The following is a 25,694-nucleotide window of genomic DNA, read 5'->3' on the forward strand; positions in this document are numbered from 1 at the left end:
GTATGTCCTGCAGGAAATGGTGTTTTCTTTTCAGTCTGACACAGTGCTCTCTGCTGCCACCTCTGTCCATGACAGAGCAGAATCTGTCCAGAGCAGTAGTGAATCCTTAGAGAAAACTTCTCCTGCTCTGGACAGTTCCTGACATGGACAGAGGTGGCAGCAGAGAGCACTGTGTCAGGGTATGTGCACACTGAGGAAAAGGCGAGGAATTAGGTGAGGAATTGAAGAGGAATTTCAGCTTGAAATTCCTCCCGTAAAATATGTACAGAGCAAAGTCCCATTGTGTTCAATGGATTTTCTGCTCTGTTGCTCACGCTGCAGAATTTCGGAGCAGAATTTTCTGCTGTAGATCTGCTAGAGGAATCCTATAGAAGTCAATGGGGGGCTTAAATTCTGCTTTAATTCTGCCTGAAAACTTTCTGCTTCAATTCCTCGAGAATTGCTCAGTGTGCATATACCCTCAGAATACACCACTTCCCGCAGGACATACAGCAGCTGATAAGTACCGAAACACTTGAGCTTTTAAAATAAAATTAAAATACAAATACAAACTCTCTGACACCAGTTGATTTGAAAGAAAAACATTTTCGCCAGAGTACACCTTTAGCAACAGATGTACAATTATATCCTAGTTGCCATGTTCTTATTGCCTTAGGTTGGGTTTACACCAGCATTTAACCCTCTGCCACAATTCTGTTTCTCTTTTCCATTTTGATTACAGAACCTAGCGGATCAGTCAAACTCACCATTAATTTCAATGGATTTTTATTGTGCTCTGTTTTCATCAAATCCGTCAGTACTCAGTATTTTAGTACTGACATAAAATTTGTTCAGATTTGTTTTGCAGAAACCTTTTGTATACGTGTAAAAAAAAGAAAAAAAGATAATTCCGTTTGTCTGTTTGCAAGTTATCTGTCATCATGTTTTTTTTCACTGAGCATGTGCAGAAGAGATGAGAAACCAGGAAGGAATATAAACTGATAGGCAGACGCATTTTGCAATCAGTTTACTCTTATCCACTCATTTTAATATGGATGGATTCGTTCTTGAGTGAGACAAATGCAGGTGTGAACCTAGCCTTAGAATATAATAATGAGGTCAGTGGATGATGCTAATGTCAGTGCTATCAGCATTGGGTGCTAGCTGTAACATACAGTCAATTTCCCCAGTTGTCTCTGATCCCAGCCGTTTAATCCCCCAGGCTTATTCTTTGCCCTATGAACGTTCACAATGTGCCAAAAAATAAAAATTGTGCATCTGTAGTGTATCCATAGTGCAACCGCAATCCATATTTTCTTTTGGATCTCTAAAATCTGTACTGTACTAGTTTAAATAAAGTTAATCCATTGAAAAAAAAAAAGATGTAATCAGTGTGTCTATTGCAGCTCCACATCTTTTTGCGGATGATATGGATGCTAAAAGGTTACAATCTGTAAAAATTGCAGATCCCATTGACTTCTATTGGTGAATCTGTAAAAAAAAAAAAAAAAAAAAAAACAGATCTGCACTAGGACATGTCCCTATTTTTTCTGTACTCAAAAAAAGCAGTTTTGTAGGTTTTCGGTGTCCATTATGGTCTGTTGGGGGGTGGGGGGGGGGGGGGAAGAGCAGGTAGAGTAGAGAAACATAGTAGTAGAGTATAGGAGACAGTACAGCAGTCTTACCTAGTTCCCAGACCAGCCCTGAGCAGTCTGACCTGTGAATCCAGTGTTTTATGTGCCCAGTCTCAGTCTCCAAACTGCACAAGCTTTTTGTCTGCTCTTCCTGCTCACTCATCCCCTTTGGGCCCTCCCCCCTCCATAATTTATCACTTTGCTCCTCTGTAATGTAGACGGCTTTGCCTGATAATGAGCATATAAGAAGTTTTTTTTTGGGGGGGGGGGAGGCTGCAAAACAGCCTTTTGAGTACAGAAAGTGGCTTTTTCGCCTCATAAAACCTATTAGAGTTTCTTAAAATCGCTTGTACTATTGATTTCTGCAAAAAATATTTTAAATAACAGGTACACGTTAAACTATGCTATTCCCTGTGGCATAAAATGGCATACCAGCCATACTTACCGCCCTAATCCCCCTGCTGCTCCCTCTGTCTGTTTTTCCAGTCCTGGCTGTGTTCCTGGTTTGGTGGCTTCCACTGACTCTCTGATTGGCTGAGCAGTGAGTGGGACATCATTGGAAGCTGACAGCTGCTGCTGTTTTTGTTATCAGCACGTGTCACCTTTCGCAGCAGTGCTATACAGATCACTTTCCCATACCCCCCTTACTTTATTACAGTAGGTCATTTTCTGATGCAGTGTTCCCTTTATTTTTTTTTTCCTGGATCACCTCCTTAACTCCATAGTGCTCTAATCTGTAATATTGGACATTAATAGTAAAATATTGGTGTTGGCATACTCAGCAGGATGTGATGCTAAAGTGTTTAAAGGTGTTTGTTTCATTACTTCAAGGAAGATTTCAGGCGAAATTTATAAAGGTTTTATTTATTGTCCTTTAGGTCAAATGGACGAGTCTTCGCGAGGACAGTTGGCAGCACAAGCCCCAGATAGTAATTTTAGGGTAAGGTGTTATCTATCTTTATATATTTACTGTATCTTTTGTGTGTATACAGAAGAATTAGAAAATAGCCAACCATTTAACTCCTTAATGACCACAATACATCTTTTGTCAGCAGGGCAAAAGCAGCCTGGCTCTGGTTTCTTGTGCGTGCTGCATGACCTGAGAAACCTTCAATCCTTGTAGTTTAACCCCTTAGATGCTGTGGTCAAAGTGTAAATATGGCGTTTAAAGAGGATGTATCATCAGGTACATTCTCTTTAAAATTACACATAAATCAAACTGCGCCGGCACGGGGAAGCTGGTGGTGTGTTCCTTTTTCTTGAACCGCTGCCCAATTCCTGCGCACGGCGCCGCTCTATTCATGGCCGTGGGTGAAGCACTGGAGGGGGGCCGGCCCGCCCCCAGTGGGAGGGAACCCCCGCCCCTCCATGAAGCGGCTTTATTAGAATCAATGGAGCCGCGTCATAGAGGGGCAGGGGTTTCTTCTTCACCCCCGGCGCCGTACGCGGGAACCGGGCCACTGTTCAAAAAAAGGACCGCGGTGCTCTCGTTGTTTTAAAGAAAGTGTTACCTGACGGTACATCCTCTTTAAGTGGTTTGTGGACTTGTTACCCCATCAGCGCTGGGGTGCAGATTATTTTCTATAGCAGCAGGTGGCCTAATGAAGGTTCCCAGTTACACCAGGTATTTGTGCCTACTGGTTTTTTTTCCCCCCTCTAGCAAGGCCGGTTAGGTTGTTAATCAACATTATGCTGACAAGATAATACACTGCATTATACTAGTATTACAGTATATTATGTTAGTGTTCTGAAGTCTGCATTTCCCTTTGTGGGACTAATAATAAGTAAAAAATCAAAGGACAAGTCCGGCCATTAAAACTTCCCCCCCCCCCCCCCCAAAATGCAGGGGCATTGAGAACATAAACTATCCAGACTCGCCTCTCCAGTGTCTGATCGCTGCTCCGAAACCCCTGCCAGATCTCAACCGGAGCCAACATCACTGCTGCTGGACTTACCGCTCAGCCAGTCAGTCACTGGGGTGGGACGCCGCTGCAGTCACTGATTGGCTGAGCGGGCTGTCTATCAGTCAGGACAGGCATTCTCCCCCAAGTCATGATGTTATCACAACTTTGGCCGGGGGGTTCTGGCGGGGGTTCCGGAGCCGGTCACATGGCGGATCGCGACTGCGGGGAGAGGTTGTTATATTCGCCCATGCCCCTGACGCCTGTCAGATTTAAGCCAGGGCTAAAATTATTATTTTTTATTATTATTATAATTATTATTTTATGCCATTTTACTTAAACACTAATTCATGTGGTGATTTCTCAGAAGTGTGAACTTGTCAGTTTGTGACCAAAGGTGGTTTGCATTTTTCTTAAAGGGGTACTCCTGTGCGTGCGAATGCACCCTATAGGGTTTTTGTCACGAAGAAAACTAGGTCTATACTGATGCATTATGTTAATTGAAACATATTTCCAATGTACAAGCATTTCTTAAAATGTATCATTTGAGAGATACACACTAATCCCCCACATGCTGCTTTGTTTTGACAAACTGTTGCCCTTGGTTACGGCCCACTAGGCATCCACTCTCCTGGGTCACTCATGCTCAGTTCAGTCACAGTCACATGATCTGTCCCACTAGCACTGGCAGTTGGTTTTCACTTCACGTACAGGCAAGGGGGGTTGTGGGAAAGTGTCTGCACTGTTGCATGGCAACAGCAGGGTCACAGTTCAGAGAGGAACCAGGAAGTTATCAAATGCATAGGGAAGAAAAATGGTACATGGATGTAATCTCATTCACTGAAAACAGCACATTTGTTCTCCTTTGCATATATGTATGTGGTACACATCTGATTATACCTTCTTTGCTTCATAACATAATCCCTTTAAGGCTAAAAGCTTCCTGCTTCAGCGAATAGACCTATATCCCCTTATATTGTGCTGGTTTGTTTTGTTATAGGAACCTGGTTACAGCTTCAGTAGCAAGTCACCAATGGGGGAAAATTTGGGAAACTCGTATTCCTCAGGTGTGAGGATAAAGGAGGAGCCAATGGATGAAGACTATGATAGGGCATTGGCACCTCCACCCAGCTTTGTAGACAAGGTCAAAGATGAACCAGACAACTCTGAGGTAAATAAGACTTGAAACATTCACATTTTATGAACAAATAATGAAGTTGGCACATGTCATTACATCTGTTTGGCTTGTCTTAGCTTTTATATGCAAATATCCAATACCTCTTGGTGACGTTCATGCAATTTGACAACAGTATCGTGCAACAGCTGCAAATCGTTTAATTTGTCTATTTCAGGAATATTCTCAGCAACCAAAAACCTCTGAAGGGGAACTTAAAATAAGTGCAGTGTTTTCGGTCAGCGGCAGTCCTTTAGGTGAGTGGCATTGACAACTGTATTATAATAAGAATGGAAATACTATAATAAAAATGGAAATACTAAAAGGGCAGACTACATGGACCCAGTGGTCTTTTTCTGCCGACAATCTTCTATGTTTCTATTTCGAAAGTATGAATTTTAACATTTAAAGGGGTTATCCAGCGTTAGAAGAACATTTGGGTGCCCAAGTTTAGAGTTTAATAAATCAGTAGGTGATGTCATATCCTTACAATTAGAGATGAGCGAACTGAATCTTATAAATAGGGTCAAGTTTTGAACTACGGAACCAAATTTTTTGTAAAGTTAGTGCTACCCTGGTGTCTTTCCACTGTCTCCGGTGTCTCCAGCCGCCTCCAACCTGCTTAGCCAATCACTGACTGAGACAGGACAACACCACAGCCACTGATTGGCTGAGCAGGTGTCATTTCAGAGAAGAGAGTGACAGCCCGCTCAGCCAATCACTGTCTGCCCCTGGAGAGCACAGACCGGTAGGTAGAAATGAGCCAACAGCTAAACCGCACTGAAACGGCTAATTGCTGATAATCGTTTAGCTGTGTTAGGGTCCATTTACACAGATTATCTGACAGATGATTTGCCAAAGATTTGAAGCCAAAGCCAGGAATGGATTTGAAAAGAGGAGAAATCTCATGCTTTCCTTTTTGACCTGATCTCTGTTTATAGTCTGTTTCTGGCTTTGTCTTCAAATTTTAGGCAGATAATCTGTCAGATAATCTTTCTCTGTAAATGAAACCTAAGTGAGGTTCCTCTCTACTTAAAATATACCATAAATTTTTAGCTTTTATAGATTAATCTCTGCAGACATTTTCTTAAAACAAGACCAACTGGCAATAATGCAGATGTCAGCCAAGAGGTCTATGGGCAGTGTGTTGTACAGAGCAAACCCTGGTGGCTAGGTTTTGTACCAAACCACCATGATTTTGCTATGTAGTATTTGTCAGCACAGTATGTACAGGTGAAACCCTTGCTAAATGTGTTTAACCTTTACAAGCCAATGCAGGTGATAACCGCAACACACAACCACAGGAATTTGTGGTAAACCGCACACTGGTTTTGCCATGTGGTTTTTGCCTGTGCAGCACATGACCTCCTCCCAAACACTTATGCGGACAGGTTGTGTAAAGTTGTATGTCGCTTTTATGGAGAAAATGGCACTTCATGCTAACCGTATGGTGCTTTGTATGTCCCCTGTAGCCCCTCAACTTTCCAGTGGAGTGCAGGCTCCACAGAGCTCCCCAGGAGCAAACAAATCGGCCCCGGCAGTCCCTGCTGTCCCTCCGCCTTCTGTGAGAGTTTCCTGTTCAGGCTGCAAAAAGGTTCTCCAGAAGGGACAGACTGCATACCAGCGTAAAGGATCTACACAGCTCTTCTGTTCCACCCTTTGCCTTACTGGCTACACTGTACCGCCCGCCCCCCGGCCAGTTCCAGTTCCTGCTGCCGCCAAGAGAACCTGCTCCAGCTGCTCAAAGTAAGCTACACTTCTTATATCATATGAAGCCTTTTTCTGCTTTTAGGACATAGTTTGTTGCTTTGACAGCAAAGCAAACCAGCATTGGATTCTCATTAGGATGACCATATCAAATAGTATCATCGTGGATATATATATGTGTGTGTATGTGTGTGTGTGTATATATATATATATATATATATATATATATATATATATATTTCCCACTGAAATCAAATTTACGATTTTCCCCCAAAAATCTAATTGATTGTCAAATTCTGGGGGAATTAATCAATTTGATTAATTGCCCAGCCCTACATTGAGCCGTGACTTCCTGCATTTCATCTTTTGTTTTCAACCAGCACAAGACTAAAAAGCATCTGGAGACTGGACCTGGATACAGGTATAGCTTTGTTTTATAGCATTAGAACTAAAAAAAAAATAAAAATAAATGTAAAAAATGTTTTATATCACATCCCCTGTTGATTTAGATTTTGAAAGTTATAAACAGCAGTATATTAAAAAAAAGGCTCTTTTTGACGTTCCACTGTCATTTATGACATGAGATACTTTGCTTTATGCCACAATTTCTATTAGAATATACAAACACACACATTTTTAAAAAATTGTCAAAAATTCTTGTCATTGCCGTTTATAACTTTCAAAATCTAAATCAATACAGGATGTGATATAAAACATTTTAGAAATTTACATTTTTTTTTTTTTTTTATTTTTTAGTTCTCATGCTATGAAACAAAGCTATACTTGTATCCAGGTCCAATCCACTTGATGCTTTTTAGTCTTGTGCTGGTTGAAAACAAGAGACCAAATGCAGGAAGTCACAGCTCAATGTAGGGCTGGGTGACTAATCAAATTGTATTTATTCGCCCAAAATTTGAGAATCAATTCGATTTTTTTTTTTGTGAAAGTTGTAAATTTGATTTAGTTGGACAATGCGGGCAGGGAATGCATGGGCGGGCGATACCGGCGGCCTCCAGCTGCTAAAGCAGAGCCTAGGGAGGGAGAGCGCCCAACAGTGTCCCCTGTCCTCGCTACTGACCTGCCCCCATAGCGGGACAAGTACACGAGCTCCCCTCCTGGTCGCACATGGAAGTCCCTGGTCTCTGGAGGAGGCTTCTGGGACAGCTGAGTTTGGTTGACAGAGGTGATAGCGTTGCTGCTGGTGTTGGAGCTGCACAGTAGGATCGGGGGTCTGCACTGCAACCCCCGATCCTGCTGTACAGCTCTAGTAAGCGCAGCAACGCTGTAACACTATCCTACAGAGACCGAAGACCGAAGACCTCCGTGTGCGGCTGGGAAGGGTTCCTTGGGTGACAGGAGGAGGAGTTGTGTGCCCAGGTGGAGGGGTTGGAGGAGGGAATACTGGGTATTTGCCCTCCTGCCCTAGTCAGCCACAGTCTGCCCCAGTCAGTCACGGCCTGTTACAGTCATCCGCAGTCACCCCCAGTCTGCCACAACTTTAGATTTGGCTGTCCAGGCATGATGGGGGTTGTAGTTTTGCAACAGCTGGAGAGCCATAGTTTCCTACCCGTAGGATAGAGCAGTGCTTCTCAACTCCAGTCCTCAGGCCTCACCAACAGGTCATGTTTTGAGAATTTCCCATACAGAGAACACCTGTGATAATACCTGATCCACTGAGTATAATTATATCACCTGTGAAATTCTAAGGAAATTCTCAAAACATGACCTGTTGGTGAGGCCTGAGGACTGGAATTGAGAAGTACTGCGATAGAGGCTAGCAGATCGTAATGAACTACCCGTTTCCAGCTAGCACTCTATTTATTGCCAATGGGACCTTTAACATTCCTGAGTTGAGCGGCAAGAGGAATTTATTCTACTTCAATTTAAAAAAAAAAACTATTTTATTTTTCTACCATTTTTATATTCAAAATTTAATTAAAAGGAAAAAAAAAATCATACAAAGCAAAATATGTTCCATCTCATGTGTGTTCCCCCCTCTATGGGAATTTCTCTGACTGCTTTGTGTCCTTTCATCAGGGTTATTGCAGAACCCAAGGATGTTATTACAGCCCAGTTTGACAATCCTAGCGGCAGTAAGGACTTCTGCAGCCAGTCCTGTCTTTCATCCTACGAGTTGAAGAGAAAGGCCACAGTTACAATTCATACCAATAGCATTTCTACTAAGTGCAGTGTGTGTCTGAAAAATGCAGTGGTAAGTAGGCAACACATAATATTTTTTTAAAAAAACAGCAGAGGTGCCTAGTAGAGATGACAGTCAGATCAATCGCATTTGAATACCGGTGGCTGACAAAGTTGGATGCAGCCTGGGGAAAATTGCTGTATCCATGTTTTCCTGGACTCCCTAGGGCTGAATCCACCTTCCTCTTCCACCAGTAATCAAGTGCTGAGCAATGCGACTAAAGCATGCTCGAGTCACGCTAGTCTCCTGTGTCTGGCTTTCTAATGTTAAAGTTATTTTTTTAAGATATTTTCCTGTTTGTTTCAAACAAGCAGAATAGGACCTCCTGGGCCTTAGGTAAACAATATATAATTTGCTTTCAAGGATTAGTATGGAAATAAAACAATCTGTTTTCTGTCCAGAAACAGGATCTCCCCCCCCCCCCCCCCCCCCCCAAAGGTTATGTTTTGCATTGCAGCACAGCTCTACTTATTTTAAAGGGGTATTCCACCCAGAATTGAAGTGTCAAAAAACTTTTGACATGTTAGACACATGTCAAAAGTTTTGATCAGTCTGGGTCTGAGTATTCAGACCCTGGCTGATCGGAAAAACGAGCCTGGAAAAGTCCATGCGCAGCACATTCCTCTCCCGGATCTGTGTCTCCTGATCAGTTGGGCTCCTAATGTAAGCCTGACTGATTAGCAGGGAGCGCTCTCACGATTGATCCGGGTCTGAACACTCAGACCCGGATCAATCAAAACATTTGACGTGTCTTATTGACATGTCAATAGTGTCAGCTGTCATTTCAAAAACTTTGTTGCTGCCCAGACGCAGAACATAACAAACAGGCTCTTCTTACTCTTCTGTGCTTCCCTGATGTCGTTCTGTGACATCTTTGGTCCCCAGTTGATACTCGTCTGGTAGTGACATCCTGCCCAGTCAATCACCGGCCGCAACACTGTCCTGTTTCAGTTAGTGATTGGCTGAACAGGCTGTCATTGCCAGATGAGTCTGTCTTAGGGTGCCTTCACACGTACCATATCGCTGCATTTTTAACGCTGCGTTTTTTACATGCGCGTTTTGATTTTCACATGATTTTCATGTGAAAATCAAAACTTGCATGTAAAAATCGCACCAAAAACGCAGCAATACGGTACGTGTGAAGCTACTCTTAAAAGTAGAGGCTGGGATTGTTCAGCCGGGGAGCAAGGATGAAGTAGAACGACACCGGGTGAGCACGGAAAGGTAAGAATAGGCTGTTTTTTTACATTCTCACCATGGGCAGCAACATTAATACCACTTTTAATGAGACTGAACTACAATACACAACAACTCATGGACAAGTGCAGCCCTTTCTCTCTCTCTTGGGGTTGACGTTCTTTTTTTTCCTTTTGAAAAGTTTGCAGTGGTGCTTAAGATTCTGAATTTTTACTTTTTAGATCCGACATGAAGTAAACTACCAGAATGTAGTTCACAAGCTCTGTAGTGATGTCTGCTTTTCCAAATTCCGCTCTGCCAACAACTTGACTATGAACTGTTGTGAAAATTGTGGGGGATATTGCTATAGTGGCTCTGGACAGTGCCACCTGATGAACATTGATGGTCAGTGCAAAAAGTTCTGCAGTTCCTCTTGTGTAACCGCCTTCAAACAGGTAAATACAGCAACTTTCCCCATTCTGGTTATTTATGTCTTTAGTTCGATTTATCATAGCGCGTTTATGGGAATCAGAATATGCTGAACACCATGGTGTCAAAAGCACAGTGAAATGATTTACTAGTTAAAAGGTCAGAGACATTTATTTCGAGGTATGATACACGACAGATACCTCAAGATATAATGTATCCATACCACACAACTGTACCTCAATAGTTTTTCATTCTAACTATTAAGAATTATAGTACGATGCATTTTTGTTTTTTTATTATGACACTTTTTTCCTCACCAGAAATCTGCTAAGATCACTCCATGTGCACTATGTAAAACATTGCGTTCATCAGCAGAAATGATAGAGAACACCAACACTGTGGGCCGCACTGAGCTGTATTGCTCTGTAAATTGTTTGTCTGCTTACAGAGTCCAGACTGTCACATCATCAGGTATATGTCAACTTTTTTTCAGTCCAAATAACATGTCTAAAATTTAACTTATTGAAAATAATGTTTTACCACTTTAGGACTGGGGTAGTTTCCCCTCTTTATGACCAGACAACTTTTTATATTTAAAACATGGGGGTTTGATAGGTATAAAAAGTTATTGAAGGAAAAGTCTGGGCACAGACTTTTTTTTTTTTTTTCTCCAAAACAGCTGGGAAGGAGGTGGGTGAACTAAACAACGCAAATTTAACTCCCCGGCTCCATCGCTGGAGTCCGCTATCCTCTGTCCCTGTTCCTGGCCGTTTCCTGGTCTAGAGAGGGGACTTGGGACGTGTCAAGCTCACTCAGCCAGTTAGCAGCAGAGGCGGGACCCCGCTATGGCCACTGACTGGCTAAGCGGGCTTGGAAAGTTACTTCCCAAGTTCCCTTTCTAGACCAGGAAGCATCCAGGGACCGTAACAGAGGACAGCGGACCCCAGCGATGGAGCCGGGAAGGTAAGTTTGTGTTGTTTAGTTCACCCATCTCCTCCCCAGCGGTTTTGAAAAAAAAAAGTCTGTCCCTTTTTTATTTCCGGTAATTGGTTAAAATTTGTAAAAAAAACTGTAAAGGGGAGTACAGCCTTATATTTACTGCTGGGCTGATCTAGCTACCAGACATTCGGAAATCACGTGATCGCTGGGAGAAAGGGCTGTCCGCCGGGAAGGCAGTAATGGTAGCAAACAGTCTCTGCTTTCACTTTAGAGAGTCTAGGTATTGTAAACAGGACACTTTCCCCTCGTGCAGCTGCACAATTTTCATGCAGCTGGAGATGCATGAATGCCTTGAAATGGCCTTGCTAGAGTCACACACAAACCAGCCAGATGGTTTTTAGTTGTTCGGCATTGTACAAGTGATTATGCCTAAGGTAGGCATAAGTTTTCTTCCTCGTTACGTGAGGTGAGAGACTTCCTGAAAATATATTTTTGCTTACTTTAAAATATTTACTTTTTCCCCTTGGAGACATTGGAGGAATTTGTCATTGTTTGTTTAAAGCGATTTTTCACCCTGTTTTGTCACTTGTATATCAGCACCATATTTTTACAGAATGGTACATGCTCTTCATAAGTAGCTCAGGCTGGGTTCACACTTTGTTTCCATTTAACGTATACTTAAAAAGTATAAAAACTGAGACATTAATGGATGGTAAAAACAGATGTTGTTGCAGAATCTGTTTCCTATTGACTTGACTTGCATTATACAAAAAAACATATATATTGAAACAAATCTTTTTGACGTACACAAAGATCTGGTTGACCACCTTTTTCTGTACAATGAAATTAAACCGTAAAATAGACAGAAAATGCAGTGTGATTCTATCCGGAGGGCAGGGACACATCAGCATTCTACCCTTTGCCACAATTTTGTTTCTCTTTTCTGTTTTGATAACTGAGGAACTGAACCTGGCAGATTCATTAAACTCCCCATTAATTTCAGTGGGTTTTATTGTACTTCATTTTCCCTTAAATCTGTCAGTGTTCTGGTTTTTGGACTGACATAAAATATGTTCATGCACTAATTTTTTTGTTCATCATAAAAGAACGGAACACGAACGGAAAGTGCACATCCATTATTATATATATATATATATATATATATATATATATATATATATATATTTTTTTTTTTTACAGTATAGTCATTGATGACTGATCTATATGGAAGGTGTTTTCGTTCACGTCCGTTTGCAAGTTGTCCGTCTTTACCAGTTTGAGCATGCAGAGAAGAAGTGAGGAACCGGGAAGCAATATAAACTGATGTGCAAACTGATGTACAAGAGTCAGGTTTTTTTTAAAAGCTAAAATGCCAGACCATAAAAAAAAAAAAACGTGATCATTTTGCGATCAGTTTGTGCTTTTCCGTTCATTTAGCAAAATTGTTGCATTTCACAAATCAACCTATAAAATGTCCAGAAAACTACAGAAAGCACATGAGAATAATAGTATCGTTTTATATCCTCTGTGTTTACAATCTTTATATTATGATAAAAGTGCAACTAAAGTGATTACAGTGGTCCTTTTATTTCTAATTTAAAGGCATACAGATCCAGTGTAACAGCTGTAAAATGATGGCTGTGCCCCAGTATCATTTGGCAATGTCTGATGGGAGCATCCGGAATTTCTGCACCTACAACTGTGTGGTGTCATTTCAGGTGAGCCTTGCCAAAAAAAAAAAAAAAAAAAAAATTTTTTAAATGCTTTGCCATTTGGTGATAAATCCACAAGACTACCATACATTATTATTATTATTCAGCTTGTATTTCATTCATCCTAACAGAACCTATTCAGCAAGCCTACAGGCATGAATTCCTCTGTAGTCCCCCTGTCCCAAGGCCAAGTGATTATGAGCGTCAATGCTGGGACAGCAACGCAAGCTGGGAATAGCACGCCATCTGTAGTCTCGGCTACATCCACGGCCTCCTCCTCTACAGTTAGCAGTTCGGCAGCTGTGGGTCTGCAGAGACTAGCTGCAGCACAGTCACAGTCCCAGCAACAAAATGCCTTCTCGCGTATGTCTGTGAAGCTGAGGTGCCTGCAGTGCAGTCGACTATTTGCCAATAAGCCTGAACTTTTGGATTACAAGGTAAAAAGCAGTGTATAAAACCAGTGATCAAACAGATTTGTACATCCACTGTCATGTTGGTGATGGGGAAATACACTGGTTGTATCAGCCCTTTCTCTACTCTTACCTCTGCCTCCGCATTATGTGGTGGAGGAATTCGTTCAGACCTTCTCACCCCCAAAATGTATCACTGTTTTCAAAATTTTCCCAGTGCATATTCAAAACCCAGAACTTTACCTTTTTGCTCTATGGACTTTTTAGACCTAGCTTTCTGGATTATGATGTTTGTCCAGTGGTATTAATGACTGTGGTCCATACCGATATTTGGTCTTTTCTCTGTTAAAAAAAAAAAAAGACCAAACTCAGTGCCAGTCTTTTGTGCACTCACGCAAGGAAATACATCTGTTCATTATGCAGGTTGTATATCAACTGAGGTTTTGGCATTGTGTGCGACAGAAGAGCTGACCATACAATGCAAGCACCCCTAGGATTCTCTGTTACTGAATGTGGAAGCGCAGCATTTGTACAGACAAGCGCAGTGAAGATAGACACCTAGTGGCCATTTGAATGAACTTGATTTAAAAAAATATGTGTGGGGATGTGTGTAAACTAAAGCAAGAAGGGAATTCTAGCAGAAAACAACCAGCGGGTAGGTAAAAGTGGGAATCTGAATGTTAATCTGATCCACCTTCCCTCAAACACATGACTGCAGTGAGGAGGAATTTGAATAGGACAATGGTTAAGTGTGCTTGTCTGACTGCCACTTCATTCAAACTCCCTTATTTATCCCTTATGCAGTGGATAGGTTATAAAAGTTTGTGCCTGGAATAACTTTAAAAGTGTAGATTCAGACTGTCTGACATTTAAATTTGCCCATTGCTTATCACTTGCTACTTGGCAACACAATGCTGAATCAGCTGCTGTATATCCTGCAGGAAGTGGTGTATTCTTTTCAGTCTGCCACAGTGCTCTCTGCTGCCACCTCTGTCCGAGATAGGAATTGTTCAGAGCAGGAGAAGTTTCCTATGGGGATTTGCTGCTGCTCTGGACAGTTCCTGGCATTGACAGAGGTGGCAGCAGAGGGCACTTTGTCAGAATGGAAAGAATACACCACTTCCTGCAGGATATACAGCAGCTGATAAGTATGGGAAGAATTGAGATTTTTAAGTAGAAGTAAATTACAAATCTATATAACCTTCTGAAACCAGTTGATTTAAAGGAAAAAGATTTTCGCTGGATAACCCCTGTAAAGATGGCTTGGTGGTAGGGAAGCCAGAAACATCCGATGTGCAAGAGTTGTGTAATTAGTGTAACTTCCTTTGACTTTAGGCTACACAGTTTGCGCAACGCCCATTGAAGTCCATGGAGGTTACACAAAAAGAATTTAACCTAACTTATAAATAAACCAGGTTATAAATATAATAATGAGTTAGTGGTAACCCGAGTATACTATTTTTATTATAAAAAAATTATATTTAATTATAAAAAAGTTATTTAAAAGTTAATTTATGTTGTATTTTATTTTTAGGGTAAAATGCATCAGTTTTGTGGCAAAGCATGCTGTGATGAGTACAAAAAAATTAACTTGGTTATGGCCATGTGTGAGTATTGCAAGATAGAGAAGACCATCAAAGAGGTTGTACGCTTCTCAGGGGTTGAGAAGGTGTTCTGCAGTGAAGGTGAGTCTAGACGATAACATATATTTTTTTTTAGTACAATCATTTTTGTAATCACTTTTTGATTTGTCTTCAGACATGTCAAAAGTTATTGATCACAGCAGGTCTCTTCCCATCTGTCAATCAAATTCAACTTTTTTCCTTAATTACAGTCTATGAAGCAAAAGAGTTGGATTTTTAGTTGGCAGGGGACTGGAACACACTGCCACACTCTCTCAGAATTACAGTGGGTCTCAGCAGTGAAACCCACTGCGATCTGTAAGTTTTGACATGTCTGGTGACACAAAAGTAATTACACACAACAGTAACACTTTATTCCTATTCTCCATATTAGAGTTTGAATTTAATGACATTTTTACCAATTGTTTCTGCAGGTTGCAAGCTTCTGTATAAGCATGACCTTTCTAAGAAGTGGGGCAATTACTGCAAAATGTGTAGTTATTGCTGCCAGACATCCTCTAAATTGGTGCGGAACCATTTCGGGGGGAAATTGGAGGAGTTCTGCGGGGAAGAATGCATGTCCAAGTATACAGTGTTGTTTTACCAGGTTAGAGTTTAACCAAAAAGTTTTATATTCTTTACTCGGGTTGCAACCTCAATGATTTAGTAGCATCTCAGGCTTCCCAAAGAATTAAAAAAAACTCATATATTATAAAGTTGATATGTCATGTGTCTGTTATAGATGGGGAAATGTGAAAGCTGCAAGCGACAAGGCAAGCTCAACGAGTCTCTGAAATGGAGAGGGGAGATGAAACACTTTTGCAATCTGATGTGTGTCCTAGTTTTCTGCAGTCAGCAAACCACGGCGGAGCCAACACCAGTCAATAATACAGGTTTGTTTGATAAGCACAGCGAACTTTATTATTCAGAGGTTTATACCATGTAACTACTAAAATACGCATGGTTACAAAATGGATGGTAAAATGACTCAATGTTATTGTTGGGCTGAGAGGAATTAGTGTAGCAGCACCTTCTTGATAAATCTGGCACATATTGCACCTTATTGCTTGTGGCCATAGGTAGCAGAGCTGTAATGCATATAGATTCCAGATGGATAACTGGCTTATTCTGGAAACAGAAGATTGCAGCATTTCATATAATATATGTGTAGACTTGCACCAATGTAGTTGTGTTATGAAGCGTTTTAGTGAGGTAATGCTGTGTTCCTTTCAGCATCAAATGTCCCCATGGTCCAAGCAGTACCAGCCTCCACGGGCTCCTCTGGAGCTAAGGATTCCACTCCAGTCATTGCCAATGTAGTGTCCCTTGCAAGTGCTCCTGCAGCACAACCCACAGCAAACTCTAATACTGTTTTACAAGGTAAGTGCACAACGTGTATATTGTTCCAGATATATTTGCAAGTCGCTCATTATTTCAGTAAAATATATACATATGCCAGGATAAGATTTGTTTAGCAGGATTAGCTTGTCTCCTTTAAAACAAAACTCTTTGGCTCCAGACTTTGTTAATCTTTTATAGAGGCACTATGGAACTGAGACGAGTCTGTGATGACACTGTTCTGTGTTCGCCGGGCCTTGTCCCTCCCCCTCCTCCCCCCGTTCCCCCCTCTTTATTTCTCTTTTCTTCCTTCTTCCTCGTTCACTTCTCTCTATCTTTGATTTTCTCCTCTCTTCTTGCCCTTGTTGTATTGCCTTTGGGCTCTTTGTACATTGGCTATATCCTAATGGCCTACCAAGGGCACTCTGCTCTTCCATACTTTTCTTTATAAAAATTATAGCACCTAAGGGTGCTTTGGTTTGCATATTTCTACAGTGCTGATGTGTAGCTATAGTGTGTTACATTATTCGTTTTACTCTGTTTCATATGTTATGGAAAACATGTTGTGCTATGTATCGAGGTTGTACTTTATGCCTTTGTAACGTACCTTCTGTTCATTGATTTGAGTTGTCAAATTTATTTGCTGGCTTTCTACTAATAAATTCTGAGTAAACATAAAACAAAACTCTTCATCTAATCCCAGTTTTCATGTAGCACAGGATTAGGGAACATTAGCTCTCCAGTTATTGCGAAACTACAATTCCCATCATGCCTGGACAGCCAAAGCTTTGGCTGCCCAGGCACGATGGGAGTTGTAGTTTTGCAACAGCTGGAGAGCCAAGGTTCCCCACCCCTGATGTAGCAGGTATGAAATTCTGATTTCCAATATTTCCAGCTGTGATTTTATGCTTTTACAATTCCCAGGTGCTGTTCCAACAGTGACACCAAAAATAATTGGAGATGTAAGTTTTTGTTTTTACTCCCACTTCCTGTTTGTATATGCTTAGTTGCCAATTTTATCTGCTTTGTCATTAACCATAATTTATTTGGGGGTTATCTTCCAGGCAAGCACTCAGACAGACGCCCTGAAACTTCCTCCCTCACAGCCCCCGCGCCTCCTGAAGAATAAGGCCCTGCTCTGCAAACCTATCACACAAACCAAGGCAACCTCGTGTAAACCACATACCCAACACAAGGAGTGTCAGACAGGTAGTCTCAGGGGTTGGGCTTTTGAGTCATTTAAGTGCCCCAACTTTCAAAATCTAAATAAACAGTAGAATTAAAGAAAGTCTGCAATTTACATTCATTATTAATATTTTTTTTTATTATGCTGTAAAACAAGGCTATACTTACCTGTATCCAGGTCCAGTCTCCAGAAGCTTTTTAGTCTTGAGCTGGTTTATAAAAAGGGACTAAACACATAAGTCTTGGCCGGTACAGAGTGTTGCGGCTTAATGCGTCCATCAATCACAACTGCCTTCTCTGTGAGCGCAGATGACCTGGGAAACACAGGACTTCCTGTGTTGAGACTCTTTGAAAAAGAAAAAAGAGTCAGAACACAGGAAGTGCTGTGGGGTTTTCTATGATAACTAGAAAAAAATTATGTAAATTGTAAACTTGCTTTATTTCACACCTACTGCTAATTTATTTCTATCGGTTGTATAGTGGGGGTCCAAAGACCCTAGAAATGCTACAAAGAGCAGCTTTGTCTTTGCAGAAACCAATAGGCAATGAAAGTGACTCTATGTAAATGGTAGAAGTTTTGGGGAATATTTCCATGTCTTTTTGTTCATTTTTTTTTCAATTTAAGTATTTTTATTTATTATTTAACCTGTAGAAGATGATGGGAAGCCACAGATTTTGGTGCTACCTGTACCCGTGCCAGTGTTTATTCCTGTTCCCATGCACTTGTATACTCAGTTTGCCCCAGTTCCACTAAGCGTACCACTCCCGGTAAGTTTTCATTTTTAAAGTTTTTTTTCCCCTCTCAATAATTTATTTTAATTTAACTTAATTTAATTTTGTTTTTTCTACTTGTAATTGAAAAGGTCCCTGTCCCAATGCTGATCCCCACCACCCTTGACAATGCTGATAAGATTATAGATGCAATTGAAGACCTCAAGGAAAAAGTCCCATCTGATCCTTTTGAGGCAGATATACTTCAAATGGCAGAAATGATTGCTGAAGATGAGGAAAAGGAGAAGACACTATCTCATGGAGGTCAGCAAAGGCAGCAGTCTTCCATTCTCTGTATCATAATCTATTATGTATTGGTCATTTTATTTCTTTTGAGTTTTGACTATAAAGAAGAACAGAGAAGTCTATTTTCACCTAGCAGTTCTGTCTTTACAGTGTCTTAACCATCACATGATTACCAGAATTAATAAAATACAATGCACGTCTACATCCAGTATTGTATACAGATAGTTTATTGCACACTAATGCTGAATATGCATTGCATGCAGCTAGTCACTGTCCACTTTTCACCTCTACTACTAACTGCATAGAATATATGTATACATGCTTACAGAGTTATATGCAGGCTACTAAGATTTGTGTGTGTTTTACAGATCAGGGGAGCACTTATAGTGGAGACCTGGAATCTGAAGCTGTATCTACACCACATAGTTGGGAAGATGAATTAAACCACTACACTTTAAGATCCAACAACCTGCAAGAACAAGACACAGAGATCCGGCAGATTTCTAGAGTGGGAATTGAGCAAGATCTGGAATTAGACTTCCCAACAGGTTGGTGTTTTTTATCAGTAGTATCATCCAGTTTAAAATATTGGTATAAGTACAAGTAATCTGCCTGTAACGATACTGTATATAGGTCATGTAAAGGTCTACATTGCCTTTACACGGCACAACACACTGAGCTGCCAGGCTGCAGGAACAATCTTTCTATGGTTCCATGTGGCCATGGAATCTGACAGCACAGATATATATTTGTATATATGCGTGCTGTCAGTTTTCAGACCACAAGCAGTGCATACATACCTTCTACGCGGCTTGTGATCTGGCATCCCTCTCTCCAGTCCAGCTCCGGCCTGACGATTCAGTGGCAGCCGGAAGATGGGAGGACCGGATGCCGGATCACAAGCAGCACAGAAGGTTTATATGCACTGCTTGTGATGTGGAAACTGAAAGCATGGTTATATGCATATCTGTGCTGTTAGTTTCCCTTTGCTATTGGCCGCATAGCCCCAGTTTACACAGTAAGATGTGTGGCGGATAAATGATACATTTTGAAGCCTGCTCTAAAGATGCAATTACGCGAACAGGCTCTTCATCTGATGGCCGTCACTTTAACATTGGCCGATTATCGGCCGCAGAAGTGTTCTTAGCAACACTCGCAGCTTGATAATCAGCCTGTGTAAGAGGCCTTAAGTCATGTAAATTACCAATCATTTCACCAGAAGATGTGTTAATGACATGAAATTTGTAGTGTGGGCTTTTTGAACGTTTTTAGGTATCTTAATTTGTTTACTTGTTTAATTTTTTAAATATTGTAGAACAGGGGTGGGGAACCTTTTCCATGTCGAGGGCCGGTCGGGCATTAATAAAATCATTCGAGGGCCGCATACCGTGCGCGGCAGTTAGCGGGGGTTTGCAGCACCCAGGACAAGGCATAGTATTGTTCCCCTAGTGCCCCTGCTATTGTAGTTAACCCCCAGTGATGCCCCTTGTAGTCTAGTTAACCCCCAAGTCATGTCCCTGGTAGCCTAGTTAACCCCCATCAGGCATGCCCCTGGTAGCCTAGTTATTCCCCCCCCATCAGTCATGTCTCTGGTAGCCTAGTTGTCCCCCCCATCAGTCATGTCCCTGGTAGCCTAGTTGTCCCCCCCCATCAGTCATGTCTCTGGTAGCCTAGTTGTCCCCCCCATCAGTCATGTCCCTGGTAGCCTAGTTGTGCCCCCCCATCAGTCATGTCCCTGGTAGCCTAGTTATTCCCCCCCATCAGTCATGTCCCTGGTAGCCTAGTTATTCCCCCCCCATCAGTCATGTCTCTGGTAGCCTAGTTGTCTCCCCCATCAGTCATGTCCCTGGTGGCCTAGTTATCCCCCCATCAGTCATGTCCCTGGTAGCCTAGTTGTCCCCCCCCATCAGTCATGTCTCTGGTAGCCTAGTTGTCCCCCCCATCAGTCATGTCCCTGGTGGCCTAGTTGTCCCCCCCCCCCCATCAGGCATGTCCCTGGTAGCCTAGTTATTCCCCCCCCCCCCATCAGGCATGTCCCTGGTAGCCTAGTTAACCCCCATCAGGCATGTCCCTGGTAGCCTAGTTGTCCCCCCCCCCATCAGTCATGTCCCTGGTAGCCTAGTTATCCCCCCCCCCCCCCCATCAGTCATGTCTCTGGTAGCCTAGTTATTCCCCCCCCCCCCCATCAGTCATGTCTCTGGTAGCCTAGTTATTCCCCCCCATCAGGCATGTCCCTGGTAGCCTAGTTATTCCCCCCCCCCATCAGTCATGTCTCTGGTTGCCTAGTTATTCCCCCCCCCCCCCCCCATCAGGCATGTCCCTGGTAGCCTAGTTATTCCCCCCCCATCAGTGTCATGTCTCTGGTAGCCTAGTTATTCCCCCCCCCCCCCCCCCATCAGGCATGTCCCTGGTAGCCTAGTTGTCCCCCCCATCAGTCATGTCCCTGGTAGCCTAGTTGTCCCCCCCCCATCAGTCAAGTCCCTGGTAGCCTAGTTGTCCCCCCCATCAGTCATGTCCCTGGTAGCCTAGTTGTCCCCCCCCCCCCCATCAGTCATGTCCCTGGTAGCCTAGTTGTCCCCCCCATCAGTCATGTCCCTGGTAGCCTAGTTGTCCCCCCCCATCAGTCATGTCCCTGGTAGCCTAGTTGTCCCCCCCCCCCCCATCAGTCATGTCCCTGGTAGCCTAGTTGTCCCCCCCCCCCCCCCCCATCAATCATGTCCCTGGGATCCTAGTTAACCCCCAAATAAAAAAATAAACATCCCACTCACCTTACCTCCGCTCCCACGCAGTCCAGGTCCTCTTCTCTCCCAGGTCCTCTGTGCCGGTCTTCTCCTGCAGGCGGCGCGCGATGAAATGACGTCATCGCGCGCGGCCCGCAAGAGACTAAAGACACGTGCTGGGGAAGAAGCCGGCACAGACAGCATCCTCCGGTGTCCGCCAGCTGTCACAGACAACGGAGGATGCGGTGTATGCCGGCTTCTTCCCCAGCAGAGCGGCGCGCATCACAGGGGAGCTGCGGGCCGCATCGGGAGGTCTCAGGGGCCGGATGCGGCCCGCGGGCCGGAGGTTCCCCACCCCTGTTGTAGAAGATCATTTTAAAACCTGTATGTTTTTGCCAATCACAGAAGCATTTGACCCGTTAAGTAAAGGTTCAAGTTTCTTTGGTCGAACCCGAGGAAGACGAAAACACCGTGATGGTTTTCCACCGCCGAAGCGCAGGGTAAGTGAGAAGTTTAGTTTTATTACAGAGTTATGGTATAAAACAAGAACAGTTAGGCCTCATTCTAATGTTTGCAAGATTTGTCAATAACTGTGGAATGATTTAGATCCCACTGGTTTCTGCGTGCCTTTTAATACATTTGCAATTTTTTTGCATCCGCAAAAAAAAGGATATGTTCTAGTGTGGACTGCAACTGCGGCATAGACACGCCAAAAGAAGTCTATGGGATCCACCTTTTTCCGGATATCACAGACCTCCGTAACGTCCGCAGAAAATGCAGATCTGCAAAAATATACTGACGTTTGAATGTTCAGTAACTTTTCAGGTCCGAAATTCACGTTCAGTAACTTTTCAGGTCCGAAATTCACAAAAAAAATTCTTCCGTAGAGCCACTGCGATCTGTACTTTTTGCGGATTCGCTGATAGCTTTAAATTAAGTTGATCTTTATTTTTTTGCGGACGTTAGATTTGTAACGTCAGCAAAACTGTGGATCCCATAGACTTATATTGGCTAATCAGTTCAGCAGTTATGGTTACAGATAGTGTGAATAGCCCTAAAGAAATCAGTGGGCTGGATCCGCAATTTCGGATAAATTTAGGTACTGACTTCTCAACTGTATATGATTTTATTATCATAAATTTAATAAATATGTCTATTGCTATGCTAATGTTGGTGATTGACAGTCAACTTTTTGTAGAAATACACTTATTAGTACATGATAATAGCCATATATCAGGCTGGTAGATGAAAACCCCAATTGCTACATTTCATGTATTTTATAAAACAAATGATTATCTTTTTTTTTTTTTTTTTTTAAGGGTCGCAAAAAGTCAGTAGTAGCTGTGGAGCCACGAAATCTTATGCAAGGATCTTACCCTGGATGTTCTGCTTTGGGTTCCACATTAAAATTCATGTATGGGGTCAACGCCTGGAAAAATTGGGTACGATGGAAAAACTCACAAGATGAACCTGAAGACCTCAAATTTGGAGGTAAACTTTATTTGTAACAAAAATCTTAAAGAAAGGAAAGTAGCTTCATCACACCGACTTGGGAAGGTGGCTTTTCCTTCAAGTCTTTAAGTCAAGTATTTAATTTCAGCTCGGAGTCTTAGGACATTGACTATATTCAGAGCCTAAAATCTCTCCAAAAGGAATAGCTATCCATCTGCAGACAGCTGTTTCCGAGACAATTTCCTATTGTCAGTTCAGAGAAGGGTGTTGGCTGGTTATTGAGAGACTTATTATCGTGGGACAGGAGGGATGGATTTAAGTGTTTTAAGAAGTTGGTGTGGGGGATCTATTTTGAATATGCTTTCTTCTTAGGATACAAACAGTTTTTCCAATTGGCAGTGGCCATTTAAAGGGGTATTCTGAAAACGCGAAAATTTTTTAATTTCATTTCTTTTGGTAAAACATTGCTTTAATAAAATACCTAAAGAAAGCCGCATCTAAAATTAAATGGACCGCCTACAAATCAAGAAAAAAATGTGGCATATTCACAATCCTATTAAAAATACAATTTTTATTAAATATATGACAATCAATAACTTATATTATATACCCATAAAAACAAGGAAGGAATATATATAGAATCACTGGTGAGGAAGCATATATAACAAATATCAGTTACAGAAATATGCTGCATATGTAGGGAATAACCAAACAATATAAAAAAATCCCACATGTGGTACTTAAAGGGAAAATATCAGCAGGTTAGAAAAATCTAACCTGCTTATATTTCCCTATAGTGCATGGGGTCCTGAGTAGGAAGGTAAGTTTGTTACTTTCATTCTCACCACCGTTTCTTTGCTATTAATTTAAAGCGACCCAAACCACATGTACCTTCAGATAGCTGCTTTTAATCCAAGATCTGTCCTGGGGTCCGTTCGGCAGGGGATGCAGTTATTGTCATAAAAACAATTTTTAATCCAGCAGCGCTGTGTCTTACGGCCGGGGCTTACATTTTTATATGCATTAGGCTGGCACAGCCACTCTGTCTTTCCTCCCCACCCTCCTCATGATTAGGAATGCTCCAGGCAGATTGCTTCCTATTCCCCACCTGTGTGTATAATGAACATGGTCTGGATCGTTAATACACCTGTGCAAAGCTCAAACAGCAGTAAATGTTCCTGGAGCATTCCTAATGATGAGGAGGGTGGGGAGGAAGGACGGAGAGGTGGTGCCAGCCTAATGCATATACAAATGTAAGCCCTCGGCCGTTAGACACAGCGCTGTAGGATTAAAAGTTGTTTTTTAGGACAATAACTGCATCACCTGCCGAATGGACCCCAGGACAGGTCTTGGATTAAAAGCAGCTATCTGAAGGTACAAGTGGTTCGGGGGGGGGGGGGTCAGATTGTGGGTACAGAGTCACTTTAACTTCTATGCTTATAAGTCATTTTAGCGCACTGGGAGACAGGGCTACCCCGCGCACATTTCGCATGTAGTTTTTTTTAATGGAATTTAAAATAGATTTACAAATATATAAAGTTTATATAGATTTATGTCTATTTGAAAATCTCAAGTCTTCTCTTACGTATGATACTTATGTCCTGCAGGAAGTGGTGTATTCTTTCCAGTCTGATACAGTGCTCTCTGGTGCCACCTCTGTCCGAGACAAGAACTGTCCAGAGCACCAGCAAAGCCCCATAGAAAACCGTTCCTGTCTCAGACAAAGATGTCAGCAGAGAGCACTGTGTGAGACTGAAAAGAAAACAACACTTCCTGCAGGACATACAGCAGCTGATAAGTACTGGAAGACTGGAGATTTTTAAATAGAAGTAAATTACAAATCTACATAACTTCAAGCCCCTTCAATTTTGTATTGCTTACTTCATTGTTTTTATGTGTATGTACTATATTGAGTTGATTATCATATATTAAATAAAGTTTATATTCCTAATGGAATTGTGCTTGTCCAGCATTTATTCTTGCTTTGTATATCATTTCTTTTAATAAAGGTGTATTACTCTCTAATATAACTGTATTAAAATGTATAGCTTTTTTTTTAGCTACCATTCAATTTTTGTTGTGTGAGAGCAGTAAGGGGCGACACAGGCCTATCTGCTGCCACAAACATTTATATACAGTGAGCAGTGATTGCAATCGCCACTTGCTTAGATATCCCCGTAGTTCCCAACACAAATGTTTGTGGCAGCAGGGGGGCCCGTGCCGCCCCTTACTTCTGTCACTCAACAAAAGTTTTATGGTAGCTAAATAACAATTCATTTATTTAAAAAAAAAAAATTGTAATGATAAACCTTAAAACATGTTTTCATGCTTATTTTCTTACTAATGACCCTGATCTCTCCTAGTGCGACCTGTAAAGCTGAAAGAAGATATTCTATCATGCACCTTCGCTGAACTTAGTTATGGCCTGTGTCAGTTTATTCAGGAAGTACGTCGACCAAATGGAGAGAATTACAGTGCAGATAGCATACTGTACCTGTGCCTTGGAGTTCAACAGGTAAATAGAATAGAAGATTGTGCAAAGATTAATGCCTGATCCTTCATGGCCTAAACACACTGTTGTTTTTCAGACATTTGCTTAATAGTTAAAATCATACAGTTACAGGAAGGATGAGGCATATATTCTCAGCAACACATGCTCTGCTCCTTCATCTCCGCTCTATACTTCGAGCAGTTTACGGAATTATAATGGAGGCCTTTGGAACTTCCAGCAGTTCTGTATACTGGAAGTCTCATAGGCTTCCATTTTAACATAGAGCGCTCATATTAGCAGTTTAGAGTGGAGACGAAAGGGTAGAGCACATTCTGCTGAGCACATCTGCCGCTTCGTTCTCATGATTGGTGGGGGTCTTAAGCAGGAATAAGAGAACTGCTGGATTCTAAGTACCATTTACATTTTAACATTTCTGAACCCAGCATAGTTCTATATTCACACATTGTCTCTTTCTGTTTTTCTAGTATCTGTTTGAGAATGGAAGGATAGATAATATTTTTACAGAACCCTATTCCAGATTTATGGTGGAACTAACAAAGCTGTTGAAGAGCTGGCACCCGCCTGTATTACCCAATGGTAAATCAGTA

General features: G+C 41.9%; 1 protein-coding gene across 8 annotated transcripts in view; it reads left to right on the forward strand.

The window, feature by feature from the left end:
• ZMYM4 (zinc finger MYM-type containing 4) overlaps positions 1-25,694 on the forward strand; it is an 85,896-nt gene that overhangs the window by 54,464 nt on the left and 5,738 nt on the right. For 7 of the 8 annotated variants that reach the window (XM_069971548.1, XM_069971546.1, XM_069971545.1 and 4 more), the window contains 22 exons: positions 2,492-2,553; positions 4,515-4,685; positions 4,867-4,945; positions 6,161-6,434; positions 8,433-8,607; positions 10,014-10,226; positions 10,521-10,671; positions 12,742-12,857; positions 12,983-13,288; positions 14,796-14,946; positions 15,318-15,490; positions 15,626-15,776; positions 16,117-16,263; positions 17,146-17,183; positions 17,286-17,430; positions 18,059-18,174; positions 18,270-18,441; positions 18,792-18,971; positions 21,549-21,643; positions 22,463-22,634; positions 24,959-25,110; positions 25,572-25,683. In XM_069971548.1, coding sequence (XP_069827649.1) covers positions 2,492-2,553; positions 4,515-4,685; positions 4,867-4,945; positions 6,161-6,434; positions 8,433-8,607; positions 10,014-10,226; positions 10,521-10,671; positions 12,742-12,857; positions 12,983-13,288; positions 14,796-14,946; positions 15,318-15,490; positions 15,626-15,776; positions 16,117-16,263; positions 17,146-17,183; positions 17,286-17,430; positions 18,059-18,174; positions 18,270-18,441; positions 18,792-18,971; positions 21,549-21,643; positions 22,463-22,634; positions 24,959-25,110; positions 25,572-25,683 — 3,351 coding nt within the window. Of the gene's footprint in view, positions 1-2,491; positions 2,554-4,236; positions 4,390-4,514; positions 4,686-4,866; positions 4,946-6,160; positions 6,435-8,432; positions 8,608-10,013; positions 10,227-10,520; positions 10,672-12,741; positions 12,858-12,982; positions 13,289-14,795; positions 14,947-15,317; positions 15,491-15,625; positions 15,777-16,116; positions 16,264-17,145; positions 17,184-17,285; positions 17,431-18,058; positions 18,175-18,269; positions 18,442-18,791; positions 18,972-21,548; positions 21,644-22,462; positions 22,635-24,958; positions 25,111-25,571; positions 25,684-25,694 lie in introns of those variants that run through there. The other variant, XM_069971550.1, reaches the window with a different exon arrangement.

This window comes from Dendropsophus ebraccatus, chromosome 5 (assembly GCF_027789765.1).
Source record: "Dendropsophus ebraccatus isolate aDenEbr1 chromosome 5, aDenEbr1.pat, whole genome shotgun sequence".
NCBI lineage: Eukaryota > Metazoa > Chordata > Amphibia > Anura > Hylidae > Dendropsophus > Dendropsophus ebraccatus.